At 39.9% G+C, this 17,162-nt stretch overlaps 2 protein-coding genes across 3 annotated transcripts in view; one reads left to right on the top strand and one right to left on the bottom strand.

Annotated features, from left to right (window-relative positions):
* The window catches only part of rbks (ribokinase), a 39,414-nt gene extending 24,697 nt beyond the window's left edge, over positions 1-14,717 (top strand). For both annotated transcript variants that reach the window (XM_071471104.1, XM_071471105.1), the window contains 2 exons: positions 4,028-4,216; positions 14,077-14,717. In XM_071471104.1, coding sequence (XP_071327205.1) covers positions 4,028-4,216; positions 14,077-14,250 — 363 coding nt within the window. In that variant the 3' untranslated portion in view covers positions 14,251-14,717. The remainder of the gene's footprint in view (positions 1-4,027; positions 4,217-14,076) is intronic.
* Positions 14,464-16,910, bottom strand: mrpl33 (mitochondrial ribosomal protein L33). Its single transcript, XM_071471106.1, has 4 exons — positions 16,771-16,910; positions 16,324-16,342; positions 16,090-16,196; positions 14,464-15,028 (listed from the first exon to the last, which is right to left on the bottom strand). The coding sequence occupies exons 1-4, from the start codon at positions 16,790-16,792 to the stop codon at positions 14,979-14,981; spliced, it is 198 nt and encodes a 65-aa protein (XP_071327207.1). The 5' UTR covers positions 16,793-16,910; the 3' UTR covers positions 14,464-14,978.
* Positions 16,911-17,162: the final 252 nt, after the last annotated feature.

Here is a 17,162-nt window from a genome sequence, read left to right as displayed (position 1 = left end):
ACGAAAGATGAGCGACGGCGGGGCAGGAATTGATGGGAATCGTAGTAAAAACAACAGGGCAGATGTGCTCTTTGGCTGAGTCAGCCGCCCCCTTGGGGATAAAGTGGATGCCTGGGAGCCTGTATTTGATGTGGTGGTGCAGGGCGGAGAGACGCTGTAGCCAGGTGTGGGGACATGAAAGGGAAAGTTGACGAAAGCACAACATGTCTTTTCTTTCTTTTTTTAAACAGTGTTGGGTCATGGAGGTGTAGTCATGTTATACATTACACAGGATGCAGGCATGGGAAGAGCACTAAAACATCTCAGGGACAGGTTTGGCTAATCTGATTGAAATTAGAAAAAAAAACCATACAGCTGCTTCACATACAGTATCGTAATTACAATGTACTGCAAGTAAAAGGGACTGAGTCAACAGGCATTTTTTGATTTAGTGCAGTTGAATTAATGGATTTCTCTCTAAAATCAAGAGTCACTGCTTCATTAAAAACAAAGAAACCTTTATTATTGTGACCAAAATGTATTGAACACACTATGTTTTCTTTCTTTCATATTTTTGCCCTTTTACACTGTAAATCATTTTAAGTGTGTTCAACCTGGAAGCTTAAGTTCCCCTGCTGCTTTAAAATGTGAGTTGACTGAACTTAGGTTCAACACCAGTTTAGAAGTTTCAGAACTGTATAAAAGTAACTGAGTTAACTTCATTAAACATCCTGCCAAAAAATTTAAATATAGAAAATTACCCTTTATCTCTACCTTTTAGCCAAATGCATAAGCATATACATTCTTAATACACCCACAGTGTCAACAGCTTTATGTTGCATATGCTTTCAAGAATAGGTGTGTGTGTGTGTGTGTGTGTGTGTGTGTGTGTGTGTGTGTGTGTGTGTGTGTGTGTGTGAGAGAGAGAGAGAGAGAGAGACATGCACACACAAACACAGACAGCAAGAGACATATAATTCAACTTTCTCATATTCCTGTGCACAGAGGGAGGTAGATTGATTCCCTGCCCTGGTGTGAAGCTGATGACTAACAAAACAGCTCTTTTTCTCTTCTGGCATCCGACAGCTCTGGGGTGGCTGCGGGCTCTAAAAGCACGGATACACTCCGCGGTTTATTTTTGAACTGTCCAAGTTCATTGTTCACTTTGACAGATCACAAAAGCAGGGGGGGATCACAACCTAAGACCCTTATTCAACACAAGTGTCAGTCGTGTCTTGACCCTCTCCTGCGGGGTTATAGCTGGCACACATTCAGTACAGGTATGTGTTTGTGTGTGTTTGTGTGTGGTCTCACTGTACCATGCTCAGGCTGAGGGGTAAGGGAGCGTGATGGGGGGGCTTAAGGATGACAGAATGCAGGTACTCTTTGATGCTCAGCCCACATACTACGCTGGAGTGCTTTATAGTGAGGGGAATTATCTTTGATGTCCAGCTAAGGACCTCACGTGCCAAAATAGATCCACATTTTGTCATCCAGGCCTGAAAGGGTCTCACACACTTCGACAGGAGCATGACAGCAGCAACAAGTAATGTCTTGTCACTCTGTACCTTTGTATGTTTTTGTCATTGTCAGCAAGGTGATTTTATATCTGCAACTGTGGCAGAAAATGAAAGGTGAAGTTCATCCTAAAATTGAATTCACAATCTGTTTCATTTCTTTAAGTTCAGTAGGAAAACACAAGGAATCACTTTGATTTCTATTAGTCCCATTAGGGGAGTTTTTTTTAACACGTTTAAAATAAGTGGCATAAGATAAGTAACAAAATAAGAAGCCATCCATTATTTAAACTTCAACTGGCAATTTCATTTGTATACTTAAGTATTATCTAGTTTTTTATATAGTGTAATACAGTGATAAAATATTTATGTGATGGATAAAACCAAGAAGACAAGTGAGTAACAAGCAAAACACAAGTGTACAGTGTCCATGTCTGTTTACAGTAACACAAAGCAGACAAAGCAAAGAAAAAATACAAAATGTATTACATTGGCAGAAGTCAAAATAGATGTTCTACCATGTATTGAGTGTGTGTGTGTGTGTGTGTGTGTGTGTGTGTGTGTATATGTGTGTGTGTGTGTTTGTGCAAGGTTACGTCTATTGTTTGTTGTGATGTCTATTGTGTGTGGAGGTCTGTAAGCGTTAAGAAGGGAGAGAGTTAGAAAAAATATATAAATGAATAGACAGGAAAAATAATACATCAGTTGTTTTTTGTTTTTTTTTGGTTTTTTTTACTATTCCTTTGGTTCACACAACTTGCTGTACTCTGGCCCCCAGAATCTCACAGAGGACACACAATGGAAACATCTAAAGCAAATTAGATAATATTTTATCCAGTAATTTTATCAGAGCATCTCAACAGTTTATATTTTCATCACTAAATTTCCTGGGCTCATTTCCTCATGTATCAAATATAACAAAGTCAGTATTTGAAATGATGTAAACGATTTGTCATTTTATTTATAAGACATAACATTGCAGTAAGTCCTGGATTCATGCAAGACAAAAGGATGATAGCCAGTGTATTTAACTGCATCAGTTTGTCTTTTATGTTCTAAAGCCACCAACACTTGGTTATACACATTATTAAGTTGAGTCTAGTCCTCTAAAATACAGAAAGCCACATTACTAATGCAGAAAAGCATATAACATTCAAACACAATTTACATCACTCTGACAGACACACAATAAGCTGTAACCTTTTTTTGACAAAAATCAAAAGGAGAGAAATAATGCTGCTTTCTTTTCTTTCTTCTTTTTTTCCCTCTTTCCCCTATTTAATATTCATGGCAGTGGTGGTGAAGTAATTAGAAATGTTGTCACCAGAGAAATGTTGTTGAAATAAGAGGAAATGTTTGTTAACACTGAATGCATTCATTCTATGTCAAGTTAATTCCTTGACATGTTATAATGAACATTGAAACTGGTGCTAATATAAGGTGCCTCAGTGTTTTGCACTGTGTATGTACAGACAGCATTTTGAGTTTAAAGGTAAGATGCAGCAGTTTGGTTTAACAGTTCAGCACATTGAAACCAAACTGAGTAAAATACAAAAATAAAATTTGTAAATTAAAAAAACCCTTAGTAAGTAACAGCCAGTGGTAGTAAGTAACATGGATAGTAAATATATTTAAACATAATTATAAAAACAATATGTGATGCTAATTTAATCCTATAAAGATTTACTAACTTCATCATCAAAATACAGAGAGACTGGCATTTCTCTAAGGATATTCTCTTGAAAATAAACTTTCCACGCAATTCCCTCTCAAGCCCAGAAAATAATATTGTGTGGATCTTTATGACGGCTGCCAGTTACTCCGGAGAGAACTGCTGTGGTTCTGCGTTTCCTTGAAGCTCCTCAAACCTCAGCTGTAGAGTCCTGCTTTGTCACCGTTTAGTCATTTTGGAGCCAGATGAAGCAGCGTAGTCAGAGGATCTGCTCTGAAAATGTTTGGCCCGCAGACTGCTCACACATCCAGCAAATCCTTCACAGACTTAATGTGTTTTATGAGTTTGTCTGACCACGGTCAGTGTGTACTGACTCATGCCAGGACTGTTTATACAAAACAGTAAACGATAGCAAGTAAGTAATAGGCTTGTAATAGGCTTCTAATTAGGGGTCATTAGACAGTAAATGGTTGTACTGGACTCTGTTCAACAAACTATTAGTTTTGATATAAAAAATACAAAAATTAAAGGAATTGCTTTGAAATCTGGCATGTTTCACACAGTCCTTAAGTCCTGGGTTTTTGCCTTGGGGAATTCCCATAATGCAGTTCTTTATTTATCCACCCATTATCCCACACCAGTGCTGGTTTTGCTCTATCTTTAATTTTAATTCTAACCTCTGATTAACGTGGCTCCCTGACCCAGGACAGAAAAAAAAAGGTTTAGCAGAGAATGTCAGGGACGTAGTGTGCCATTATGATGTTGTGCTAAATGAGTTAAATGTTTAAATGGAGAGTGTGTTGTGTATGTGATTATACATTATGTTCCCAGTGTCTTACCCCTGCACTTCTCCGTACAGGCTGAGCTGCTGACTGGTTCCTCTGTAGCTAATATGGAGGAAGCACAGCGGGCCGGTCAGGAGCTGCTGAAGAGAGGCTGTGGGTCGGTCATCATCACCTTGGGACCTCAAGGCTGTGTGGTGCTCAAGGCACAGGAGTTTACCCCAAAACATGTTCCAACTGCTGCAGTCACAGCAGTGGACACTACGGTAAGCACGTTCACAATAATTTAATCATTCTTTGTACCATTATAGTTCATGAAATATCAAATAAAAAGCCCATCACAGTCTCCGAGGTGATGTCTTTGTCATACTATCACAACAACTAGCAGATATATTAAATTCTGTAAAGACAACTGTAATAGGTTAAATCCTTACTGACTTTGTTGTGTGCCTGACTTTTCATCTGGAGCCACCATTAGTTTGATATTTGTGTTTTTTAGTGTAATGTCTACACAACTATTGCGTGGAACTTGTGTCACACGTTCATGTTCACCTCATAAAGAATCGCTGTCACTCTGGTGCTCCCTTAACTTTTCATTTACAGCCATTGTCAGGTCAAACTTTCAATTCGTCCAGTGAGTTGACCAACAGAAAAGTTATATACGACTATTTTGAGAATCTATTAATTGTTTATTTTCATTCATTTCATTAAGCAAAAATGCCACACAGTCCCACTGCAGTGCTGCCACATATCTGCAAAATTAAAAACATTACCATCAGCTTCAGCTGTACTTTGTGTTTATTTCTAAATAGCAGATGTTATTGATTTTAATGTCAGCATGTTGTCATTCTCAATGTGAGCATGTTAGCACAGTGACCGTGGCATTTAGTTCAAAGCGGCACTGTGCCAGAGTAGAGTCAAGTAAAGCTGCTGGCACAGCTGTAGACTCTTACACTTGTTTTCATTATCAATTCATTTCCTAACTATTATTCTTAATTATTGAAATAATTGTTTAGTCTATAAAATGTCAGAAATGTCCTAGAGCCCAGGGTATTGACTTTGTATGTGTTTTTTTAATTACAGATATATCCAGCCTCTATTCAAATTATAATAATATAAAGAGAAAATCATCAAACTGTCAAATATAGAACCAGAGAATGGGGACAAGTAATGTCCTTTACTAGTTATTTTGAATATTAATTTAATTTAAGTGCTTTTACACAGTGATGAATTTTTAGCATTAGATTTGATGATTAATCCAGCCTCACTGTAATATAGAAACTGTGAGAAATGTCTTTAAAGGTCCCACAGTGTATAAAAGTACCTATTTTACCACAAAGCTCAAAAGTCCCATATTGCATTAAATGAGATTTTCAGGTCTTCTTTGATTATAAATCAGGTTGAGGTTCTATATTAATACTGTGAAAGTACCAAAGCCTCAGTCCACAGAGAAATGCGCACAGCCTATATTTTGAAGCTGAGCCTTAAAACGAGCTGTAACTGTAATGTCTGTAACTTTGTGATGTCACAACAAAGCAGTCACTGCCCTCAGCAATGCCCAAAGCCCGGCCTGCCCAGACCCACCATCCAGCCTTGCGGGATTTGGTTTCATGTTTACCTGAAAGCTCCTATATTTTTACCTGGGGTGGTCAGTAACAAAGTACATTTAATTGAGTACTTTACAAAAGTATATTTTTCCAGTGTCTGTACTTTACTTATTATTATTTATTATTTTTATTTGAAACTTATAACTTTTATTCCACTACTTCTAAAATAACATTGTACTTTTAACTCCACTACATTTCTATGAAGTACTCCTTACTTTGATGTTGAAATTTTAGTCAGTGGAAGGAATTTTATTTTATTTTGAAAAATGTGATAGACCATACACTGTGTTCATTAGTCTCGTTGGGCTTGCTGCATTGTTGAACAGCTTAGTTTGAACTTAGATAAAAATGAGACCATGTTTGAAATTTTCAAAACAAAAAAATGGTTCCTTTAGTTTTAAATGTTTGCCATGTTTACCACGACCAAACAAAAAATAGAAATATTAAAATTAAAATATAAATTTAAATTAAAATTAAAATGTCAGCAGCTCCTTTTGTTTATGTTTTGCTTTGTTTTATGCTTTTTATTCTACAGGATCTACAGTCAGTCAGTCATTCAGTAGGTTGTTTCAGAGTTATTCTGTAAATGTGGAACAATATAACAATGTGTTAACATAAAAAAATATACTTTTTTACTTTTACACACTTTTTACACAATCAGCCAATCAGAAGAGAGGCTCCCCCACCTGTTGTTACTAGAGCTCCACAGAGAAGCCTGAGAGAAGAGATGTAAAACTACATTGAGATGGTTTTTGGTTTTTAAAACCACAAAAATATCTTCTGGTAGATATCAAAACTTCAAATTACACACAGGAAATGTTCCTTACAGCAACTTTCAAAATCTCCAGATTCCACTGTTACTACTGTTTCAGAATAAAACGCTGTCACACATAACTTTTTATCTGCCCATTCATCACAGCACTACTAGCTACAGATCTGTCTGTTGCTCAAGTGGAACACATTAAGAACACTTGGGGATGTGGTGACCACCGGCTGTTTCCCCTCCCTGATTCTAATCTTTAAAAGAGGCCAGCGTCACTTGACTCATTTCACACCCGGCCTCTGTGGCTTGTTTTCGTCACAGAAGCCTTGGCTAGATGTTTGCGTATCCTGTCTCTGAGGGTTTTGTGGGGCCTGTGTTCTACCAACCAAATGCGTCATCACACAGAGGTGTTAATCACCTCTTTGTTATTACCAGGTTTGATTAAAGCTTTTTGATTGTTTGTGTAATGGATTCTTTTACTGAATAGTTTCCCTAGGGACTTTTATTGTGCCACAATTTCCAAAAGCTGGTCATCATACAGTATAGTAAAAACTGGAGTGAAGCAATTACAAGCACGCGGTCTTAGCTTTACATGAAACCCACAGCAGGTATTGTGAAAGTGCGGGTAAAGCAGTGAGTGCTGAGTGTGTGTAATGCAGGAACAAAGCAGACACACTGCTGAGGAACTGCAGCTGAACTAAACGGCAGCATCTTCTTGTTCTCCCAGGTCGCTGTGGCATTTCAAGAACAAAGGGCTGGCTTTCTTAAATGGTGTGTGACTCCTTCGTGCCCCCACGTTTTGAAGCAGACAGACATAACTTCACTTATTCACTGTCTTCACTCTCCCCGCTTCCCAATAGCCCCCAGGAGAACTTACCCACCACCCCTATCCTCCCCCCGTCCTCTCTCATGACTCACCTCTTGGGCCTGCATCAGTCAGCAGAAAGCTGTGGTCGGGCCTGCTGCATGTCCCCCTGCTTAGACACACACACACACACACACACACACACACACACTCTCACCCCACCCCTCCTGTTCTTTGATGGGCCCATAAATTCTGGAGTGTTTAACTCTTTTGGACATCATAATCCCTCTTCCAGTAAGCCCTTTTCTTTTTTACTGGAGAGAGAAAAAAAACAACAGGTTGTTATCAAGATCATTATTCACTTCTCCTAAGCTGTTCTTGTAACTCAGGCCTCTTAGATATAATTACTGTACCTCTTCTGTTATTTCTGCTTTGATTGTGTTGTTTTTCTCTGGCTGTGTAGCTGTAGTGACAGATGTCTTTTTGAAAGAGCAGCTCCAAGATTGTCAGCACCAGGCTTTTTCTTATTGTTACTCTCCGTTTTCACTGGTAACGGACTGTGTGTTGAAGCCGTGTAATTGGCGGCAATTCTTCGATATCAACACAATGAGTCACTTGCGGTTTCTCGTTATTTTAGCTGCTGTTCAGCTGGGTGCCACGGGTGGCATGACGAGCTATTAATCAAACACAATCCACCTTTTTACCATTCAGGTATGCATCATTCAGGTTTGGATGCATTTCTTCACTTGTCCCAAATGGAATATTTCTGATTGATTGGTCGAGCTTGGTTCATGAATTGCCAACATGGCTGCTTAATCATTTAGCTTTCTCCTGGCTGTAACTATTTCATCATCTGCTCCTTCTGCAACTGCCTGAATAACACATTTTACACAGCACAAGCAATAATGGGCTGAGTCAGGGTCATGAATCTGGATGAATAACAAAGCAAATCCACTCATCTACTGTGGGTCTCCCTCATTCCTCCTGCTGTATCCGTTTGTCTCTCTTTTGTCTTAAATTGAGTGCAGGCTTTCCTCGCTGAGATCAGAGCCTCTGCTTTTTTGTGTGGACAGTTAGATGAGGCTGCGGCACACACACACACACACACACACACACACACACACACACACACAAACACACACACCCAGTGTCTTTTAGCCCCAACAGGACTTGGGTGGCCTTGGTTTCCACTGCTCCGGGAGGTCCACTGTGTAGGGCGAAAGGTAGACAGTCCTGTTCAAACCAGACATTACAGCTGTACGGTCAAATTATTCCCAGTCTTCTCCTATGACTGGAGACATGTAAGGACCAACTGCATGATTCCCAAGGTAAGGGAATACCTCCTGAGCACTGCATTCCTCAACCCTGCAAACACAGGGTCAGCATGACACAATGAGAAAACTGCCACATCACCATGTTTTAATGAACTGCACATGCTTCACCAGCTGCTGTTCAGCAGCCCAGATGTCAGGCCCCGTCCTCTGCCGTCATGTTGATCAGTGTTATACACAAAAGGGTGAAAGAGGATTAAGACAAAGCGCTGTAGATGGATCAAAGATGTTAGCCCTCTAATTGGTCCAATTAAAATGTGTTTTTGATCTCTGAATCCTCCTCCCTTGTTACTTCAGAGGAGTCGTCCCTGGCTGTTTGCAACTCTTACGGGAAGCTTCCGGACGTGGAAGCCACTGTGAGTCACCGCTGCCCCTCAGTTGGTCTTTGCTCTCCCCGGGGTGCCTTTCATTGACAAAGGCTGGAGGCTTCAGGAGCTAACTGCACATAGCTCCATCTGTCATACCAGGATGGGAGATGCAGGAGGCCTCTGGGTGAGAAATACAGTCACAGTTGTGAAGGTTTGAACGGTTCAGTGGGTGAAGCAGACTCTGTAACACGAAGACATGAAGTGTGGATCTCTTTCTGAGATCTGCATTTTCTATAGGCTTTTTTTTTTGTCTGTGTTTGGTGCTCAGCACTCATCGCAGTGGTGTTTCTGCACTGCACTTTACAAAGATCAATTGTCAATCAAAGTATGTGGGCGCTACTGCTGTCTTTGTCCTTGGATTCTCTGTTGATGGACTTCTGAGTTTCTGTATGAGCTCCTTTGTTTGTCTGTTCAGCCATGGCGGTTATTGCTTCTTGTGTTAAGTATTCAGCTCTTTCTCTATTTATTCCAAACACACACACCACTCATGCTGCTGTCAGAAGCAGTAAAAAAGGTCACTTCCCTGGAGTTTTGACAGTGAAAGCCTACCGGTTACAAAAGTGTTCCTAACAGCAAATGGAAAGTTTTCTGTGGCTACAGGGTTGTCAGTGTTAAATTGACACAAGTTGAGTCATCCTAATATATTATACTTCAGTCTGTTCCAAAGAGGGTGTGCATTACAGGGGGCTTGGCCAAACCCCCTGATTAAGACTTGGATTCCGCCAAAAGAGGAAAAAACAACAGTTTGGGGGATTGAAACATATATCATTAATTCTTACCTGTAATTGTAAATATTCCAATATATTTCCCATATTCCTGCCTGTTGTGATACGATTTCAGACACACCTACAGTGGACCATACCTTTTCTTAACCTTTATGTTAGTTGAACTGCCTGCCTCACTCCCATCAGGGGTTCGTGTAGACAACTTAGGTAAATGTAAGTAGCAGTAACTAATGAACCAGCTTGTTTCATGCATTTTATGTTCTACTGTCAGAGCTTCTGAATTAGATTGTGTCAAGTATGTCCAGATGAACGCCACTGTTAGCTAGTGTCTAACTTTAGCCTTAAGTTACAGTTTAGCTAACCGATGCTAACTAGCTGATAGCGCGCCCTTTAATTTCCAGTGGTGGCTTTTTGCTTCATTACCAATATAAAATATATTATCTAATTTTACCGGTGCACACTGGTGCTCAGTCCTGAGCGGTGATACAGTGGAAGATTAGTTGTTGCAGAGATAAGTTTTGACATCAATACAGAGTTTATTATTTCATTTGCTGTGTGTGCCTGTGGCGGTTTAGTCCTCTACCTTTTTGATATGAGGATTATAATAGGAAGCCCCTTTGTTTTCACTCAGGAATTCAGGAGTTTTACCTGGTTGGATAATTCAACAATGTTAAGATACATGTGAAGACTAAATAATTTTACTTGTAGTGGTGGAAAGTAATCAACTACATTTACTCTAAGTACCATACTTAAAGACAGTTTCGAGGAGCTTTTACTTGAGTATTTCCATAAATTTTTTTTAAATTTTACTTTATACTTCCACTACACGACAATCGTCTAATAGCTTTAGTTAAACATGCAGGATACTTTGAGGACTGCAGCTCACTGAAGCACATGCCTGCACTGTACTGTTCCCTTTTGCCCTGGAGAAAAAGTCGACCCCACTATTATCATTATATAACTAGCACTCTGCTCCCAAATTAAAATTAAATATGCCTTTTGATTGAATTTAACTAGAAAAGCAATTTTTTGGAGGGAGTTTAATTCACAGCAAACAAAAAAAAAAGTTCACTGGCTCTCTGATCACGTGCTTATATTTCAGTGTCACACTACAAACACGTCAAACTGTGGCGAACTTCTGAAACCACACTGTTCATTTGGTGAGCTTCTCACAGACACGTCTGCCATCCTAATTTCTTACTTCAGTCTGAGCACCAGCAGAAAACAGGCAGAGGAACGCCACGGAGGTCAAGATGGCGGGCAGAGCCGACCAGCAAGAGCATCATGGCTCATCTGCGGCAAGTGCTTGTGTCACTTGATTGACGGGCCTGTAGATCTAACCTTCACCAAAGTGTGTCGAGGGCAGCGGCAGCGGGGCTGAAGGGGGAAGCGCTTGTCAGCCTCTTTGAGCTTCATTCACTAGATCCTGTAGTGTCACATGCCAATCTCAGCGACGGAGATGTTAGTAAGACAGAGAAAGGTTGGATGGTGGCTCGTACAGTCGAATGACCTATTGATTGAAGAGTGAAGTCTGGTGCTGTTAGTTTTCAAGTAGTCCACTTATTTAGACGTGGATTGGCCGACCAAAGAAGATACAGGCTGTGAGATGAAAGTGATTTTTTTTCTTTCCCAGTTTTATGTCTATTTCACCAGATCTGTAAATCTGGTACATGTAGGTTTATCATTAAAAAGAGACTATCCCAAAAGTTCTCATTTTCTCCCTTCTCAGATAATGTTACTTTCATTAATTATTTAAAATACTGTAGACTGAAGCATTAGCATGTGCACTGGACATAATGTACCAGAGACGCAGGGACGCTGACGGATATTGTTACAGTGAATATTAGGAACTGAGCTCCTGTTATTTCCATTGTGCCCATTCACTGGGACTCAGCCATGAAATGACTGTTTGATGTTGTGTTTTTATTAAAGTTAAAACAGGAACAACAAAAAGGGCTGGAGGGTTTGTGGGTGGTGACTGTATAGTTGTGACATCACAAAGTTACAAAAGTCCTGACGGCTGGTTTTAAGGCTCAGTTTCTGAATACAGGCTGTGTGCATTTCTCTGTGGACTGAGGCTTTGATACTTTCACAGTATTAATATAGAACCTAGACGTGTTTCACAGAGAGAGAGAGGCATAGCTACTTCTGAGGACAATTAGGTTGTAATATATCTGGGGAATCATTGTTGGGAAGTTTAATGACACTAAGAGGAGTTCACACATCACAGCATTTTGATACTTTCACAGTATTTATTCAGCAACTAGACCTGCTTCATAATAAAAAAAAAGACCTGAAAATCTCACTTTATACAATATGGGAGTTTTAAACTTTGTGGTAAAATAGGTAAATAAGGTAAAAACCACGACTGTTTAAACAAGTAACTTAATCAGACATTCAAGCCTCTGTTTTGATGTATGAAAGGAGTCCGTATGGTTGTTGTTTTTTTTGCACCTCATAGTAATAGACATCCAAGAGGAACTGTTGCTCTATTTTACCACATAATCTAACAAATATGAAAGAATAACATCAGTTAGTTATCTGCAGTCCTTGGTGAGAAATTCCAGGAGAAGAGTGATATATTTCTGAGTGAGCAGTTTTAAAATCCTGGGAAAACCTTAATCACTAACAGGCGGGGTCAGTCAAGTATTTTCAATATGTCCTCACACTGAAGGGGATTCATTTGTGAGGACAGTTGAGTTTCTCAACATATTCTCAACAAATACTGCATCATCGTTTTTTTCCAGCAATACAATTCTGGCCTCATGCAGTTATTATCATGAAATCGGTTAAGTCTAAACATCAGCAACCTAATAAAATATTGGCTATTAGCAAATTTAGCCTTAAAAACTAATATTAGCTTTCAGAAACCTGTTTCGGCCTGTTTCAACTGGGACATGTGAACTGGGAGACAGGCCAGAGCCAAACCAGTGGGACTGCTTCACCAAAGCCTTATTTCCAAATGCTGGCTGTATTGTTGCCCAGCCCAGCTACCAGACAGGAGACATAAACACACCACGGCTTTAAACATGGAAATCCACCAGGCCTGTGAAATGTTTCAGCTCTGATCTCACTCTTTCCAGCATCTCTCCAGTCCGGGAGTCACCCCAGTGGCGTGCGGTGGGGTGAAGATGGGGTGGGGTGTATCTATCATCTGGCTGAACAAAGATTGCTTTAAATGATACCAGTTTTTGGTGCTTGTAACAAAATCCATGTGTCGACTGTGCCGTGCCCTCCAAGTGCCCCGTCCATCTTGGACCCTGTTTGGCCCTCTGTGTTCCCAATGCCCTGTTTATCACAGGGCACGGCCCTCTCTGCCCAACTGGGGTCAGGGTTAGGCTTTTTGTTTTTTGCCTTATGCCACTGAATCATCCTGCACAACTGACAGCCTTCACTCTAACAAAAGGGTTACTCTGAGGTTGGGGGGGTGAGGGTGTTGGGAGGGGACCGGGCTTTACCGAGGTGCTCAGAAGAGAGAGTGCAGTGAACTCTTTTGAGAGCCGAAGTGATGAGTAATGGAGCAGGCTTGTGAGAACCAGTGTCGGGGGGCCATTTGTGGTTAAAACATGAGCGTGTCGCCACATACCATTGTGCCTTTTCCCATCAGCCACCCCCCCCCCTTCCCTCGGTGTCCCATCTCAGCCAAACCCCCACCCTCCCACCCCCCAGGGCGTAGACGGCACATTCCATCTCTATCAATAGATGAGAGGAAAGGGGATGATTTATCTGTTCATAGAGATAGCCAAAACCAGAGCTGTTGGCAGTTATGGTGAAGTCACTGATGGCTGATTAAAGCAAGCATGTGCTGTTCAGCTGACTCTGAAAAGCTATTTGATATTACTGCACTCTTTTTTTTTCTTTTTTTTTCAGATATTTGTTTGAGAATATAGTTTTTTTAAATCAGTGTAAATTAAATTACAATTATAATAAATTAATGAACAAATTAACTAATTTAGCAGTTACACACTATGATGTGAGGGCAAAACACTTCATTTAACTCTTTGATGCTGTACAACTGTCAAACCACCATTTACAATATTTCATGAGTCTATTACATCTAATGTATGATTCTGCCAGCGTCCTGAGGTCTTTGTGTGTTTATATGATTAATGGCCATGATACAGATGTTTCTCTGAAAGAGCTGACTGAGACACATTTTCACACTGGGCAAAAACTCAGTAACTCATTCCTAACAGTTGAAGCTTCAGGCAAAAGCACACGACCTGGAGAAACAGCTGACAAATGCCACAGCACCCCCTACTGTTCACAGTTTAGTGAATTTACACACGAACCCTCTCATCAGTTCAGGTTTTTAACTCAGACTCTTCCCATAATCTTCAAAATATATGAAACATTTTAAAACAATAAACCTTTGATGAGTCACATTTCATACACACTTGTCATTTCAGCCTACCCACATTATACGATTCCGCTGAGTAAGACGTGGCTGTGTGAGTTCCACAGTTGAGCTGTTTGCACCACAGATGAAATTTAATAAAGCATTGGTATAATTTTGTTTCTTCCCAGGGTGCTGGAGATTGCTTTATCGGAGCACTGGCATTCTACATGGCTCATTATCCTACAATGCCTCTGGAGGAGATGGCCCTCAGAGCCAATCAGGTGGCAGGAGTGAGCGTGCAGGCTGTCGGCACACAGACGTCTTTCCCCTTCAAAAAGGACCTCCCAGCTGAACTGTTCTGAGAACAGCAACGTCAGCAAGAAGACATCAGTATAAATGGACCAAATCGGGAATGGGTCTTACTGAATGTGAACACTGGCTTCTGAGAAATCTGAGAAAGAGCAGAACTGTAATGATGTGTTATTTGAATATAAAGCTGAATATGACTTTAATTTTACTGTCAGTATAACTTAATAGTGCCAAAGTGATGACGCAGCAATGACAACACACAAATGTACATTTTGTACAACTTTTTTAATCCCAATAGTTTTTCACAGTTAAATAACTGACAAACATCACTTAAGCTTCTACAGCACATAATTGACTTAATTTAGTGAATTACCCCAAATAAAATCATACTTCACGAAGGGCTCAAGTACATTTACCCAGTTTGAATATTTAAGTTTTACAATATATGACTGAATCATAATAAGTGAAATATATTGTATAGATCTGTTCAACAGCCTTAAAGTATCATTCCATAACCTCACTTTACTCATGTGTAGTAGTTTCTTCTTTGAGGTGGTGGTAATCAAGACTTTGCTGAAGCTTGGCCGGGTTTGCATCATGCTGAACTGGTGCAGTTGGGAGAGTAGAGGCCTTCTGACAGATCCATGAAGAAATCCTCTTAACACACGTCAGCCAGCCAATCAGAAATGTTGACTGGCCAACACCTTGTATAATCCATGAGAATAGAAATCGTCTGTTTAAACCTTGTAGGTTTATGTTGTCCATACATTCTTGAGCATTATTAAATCGACCTGATTTTCCTCTTCTCCAAGAAAAGGACATGCTTGTTCACTGCAAAGAGAAAAGGCAAATTTTAAATAAGTCACAGGGTTTGAATGGAATAACAAGAAAGCTTTATATATAAGCAATGCAAAGACCACATATCAAAGAGGATGGGCAGTCATGTGTTTTTGTGCACAACAGATATTTGAGCTTGGAGCTGACTTGATTTAGAAAGTGAATTGTCCTGGTCCTTTGAAATTGATCGTTTACTGGAACAATTTACTTAAATTATCACATCTAAAAAGTGGCAATCAAGTGGCAACTGGGACCAGTTTATTTACATAAATGCACAAGACCCAAATATAATTTTCAAACATTGTCATAATACATTACAACATATCATGGTATTTGAACTGGAACCATATGAGCTTAGATCAAACACTTTCTCATGGATATTAATGTACTATAAAATACTAATTGAATATCCTTATAACTAAGTTATAGCAGGTTCATAATGCTTAGAAATGACATTACAAAATGGCATTATTTGTTTTAGTGTTTAAATAATGGTCACAGAATGACCTCTTCTCTTTCTAACAATACAACATGCAACCACCCTACAGCCTGAGAGCAGAAATTCACCAAGGGTAGCTGTCTGCTAATAACAGTTAATACTGTGTCAGTGTTACTTGTTTTGTTGCTGCAGGGTCCGATAAAGTGTTTGAGATTGTCCCTTTGGGTCATTAATACATTTAAAAACAGCCTTTTCCTACCTGGCAGGTTTAGACACAGGTGCTTGTGCTGCCACATTGAAAAGTGCAAGTTGTAGCTTAGCAAGGCCTTCCTGACAGATAACAAGCTGTTTCAATTAACACAGGTTTGTCGTACATGCCTTTTTTTTTAGAACTGTCAGGGGACATTGTATCACATGTATTTGGCCAGTGCATTTGTCTATAGAGACTTGCAACAAGTGCATCCAAACATTTAGGGACAAGAGCTAGAAATGACCTTTCTCTGTGATTCAGTAATAGCAGAGGGCATTTCAGCAACATATAATAAGGGGCTTTCATGTGTATCTCGCCTCAGCAGAACAGAGTCAGTCCCAACACAGCTGGTTAATCACATCTTACCAATTGGATCATGTTTGCGCAGCACCAGTTTGTCTCTGAGACGGTTCCTCTTGGTGTTGAAGAAGTAACCTGTCCCTGCAGCGCTCACCATCTGCACCAGGATGGTCCTGACACAAGAAAACAGTGGTGAAGAAGAAAGTGACTGCAACACTGCACAGTGCATGTCCTAACTGTAAATCTATCTGTCTATTGTAAATATAAAAATCAGCAATAACATATTCAACGTTTACTTACTTTGATTTTGCCTTGGCCACTGGGGCATGAAAGAAAACAGGGCACATGTTTGTTAATAATGTAGGATAACACGTCTCAAGCTTAACAAGTTAATGGTATAAGTTATATCGGTGTACTTTCGTCATGCAGTGAGCGACTAGCTCAAGCTAATCGCTACATACACAACAACAGAAGGTGTCAACAGTAGCAACTCAGAACGTTTTAACATGATAGCTACAGCTACAGAAATGCCGACAAGTAACACTCAGGTACACAGAGGTAAACTGTTGGTAATGGTGCCAGAGACAGAGACAGTTCAGAAACATCTGAGGTGCTAACACGGGAGTTAGCTGACAGCTAGCAAGGTTGAGGCTAACGGATTTGTTCATTTAGTTAAGTTTGAAACAGACTTGTGTGGGCAAATACCCGACTCTTTGTTTGCTCACACACAGCGATTAAAATACTCACAATTTACGGTGGTAAGAAACATTTTGTACAGTCTAAACTACTGTTCGTAGGCGGTATTAAAACATAACAGCGTCAACCACGGTAAGTCACATTGAGCATTTTAAACTTCCGGTTAAACAACCACTTCCGGGTCCCCTTAAAGGAGCAGTTCACATAAAAGATATATTCTTTTTTCACCTTGTCAGAGCAGTGGTATACCCGGCAGCACATCGACCAAATGAAGGAGGAGTGTACGTATATAAAAAGCATTGAGGATACATAATCTCCTACTATCTGGATGTGCAGTAAGTGACCTGTTTGATCTTCAGTTTTTGATTTCATCTCCTTTGAAAGTACATGACTAAAATAACTCTAAAATAACATGTTTCTAAATAATAATGTTTCCTGCCCAC

This window comes from Trachinotus anak, unplaced genomic scaffold, assembly GCF_046630095.1.
Source record: "Trachinotus anak isolate AG129_WGS33_773 ecotype Australia unplaced genomic scaffold, CSIRO_AGI_Tana_v1 ptg000033l, whole genome shotgun sequence".
Classification (NCBI taxonomy): domain Eukaryota; kingdom Metazoa; phylum Chordata; class Actinopteri; order Carangiformes; family Carangidae; genus Trachinotus; species Trachinotus anak.
The sequence above is the reverse complement of the archived record's forward strand: the minus strand, read 5'-3'. Positions and strand labels throughout refer to the sequence as shown.

Bases quoted from the DNA above. Each gene is read 5' to 3' on its own strand.
- mrpl33 (XM_071471106.1), bottom strand. From the start codon at position 16,792: ATGTTTCTTACCACCGTAAATT. The intron at 15,029-16,089 runs GTAAGATGTGAT...TTCTCTTTGCAG, and splicing joins GCGCAAACATGATCCAATTG to TGAACAAGCATGTCCTTTTC.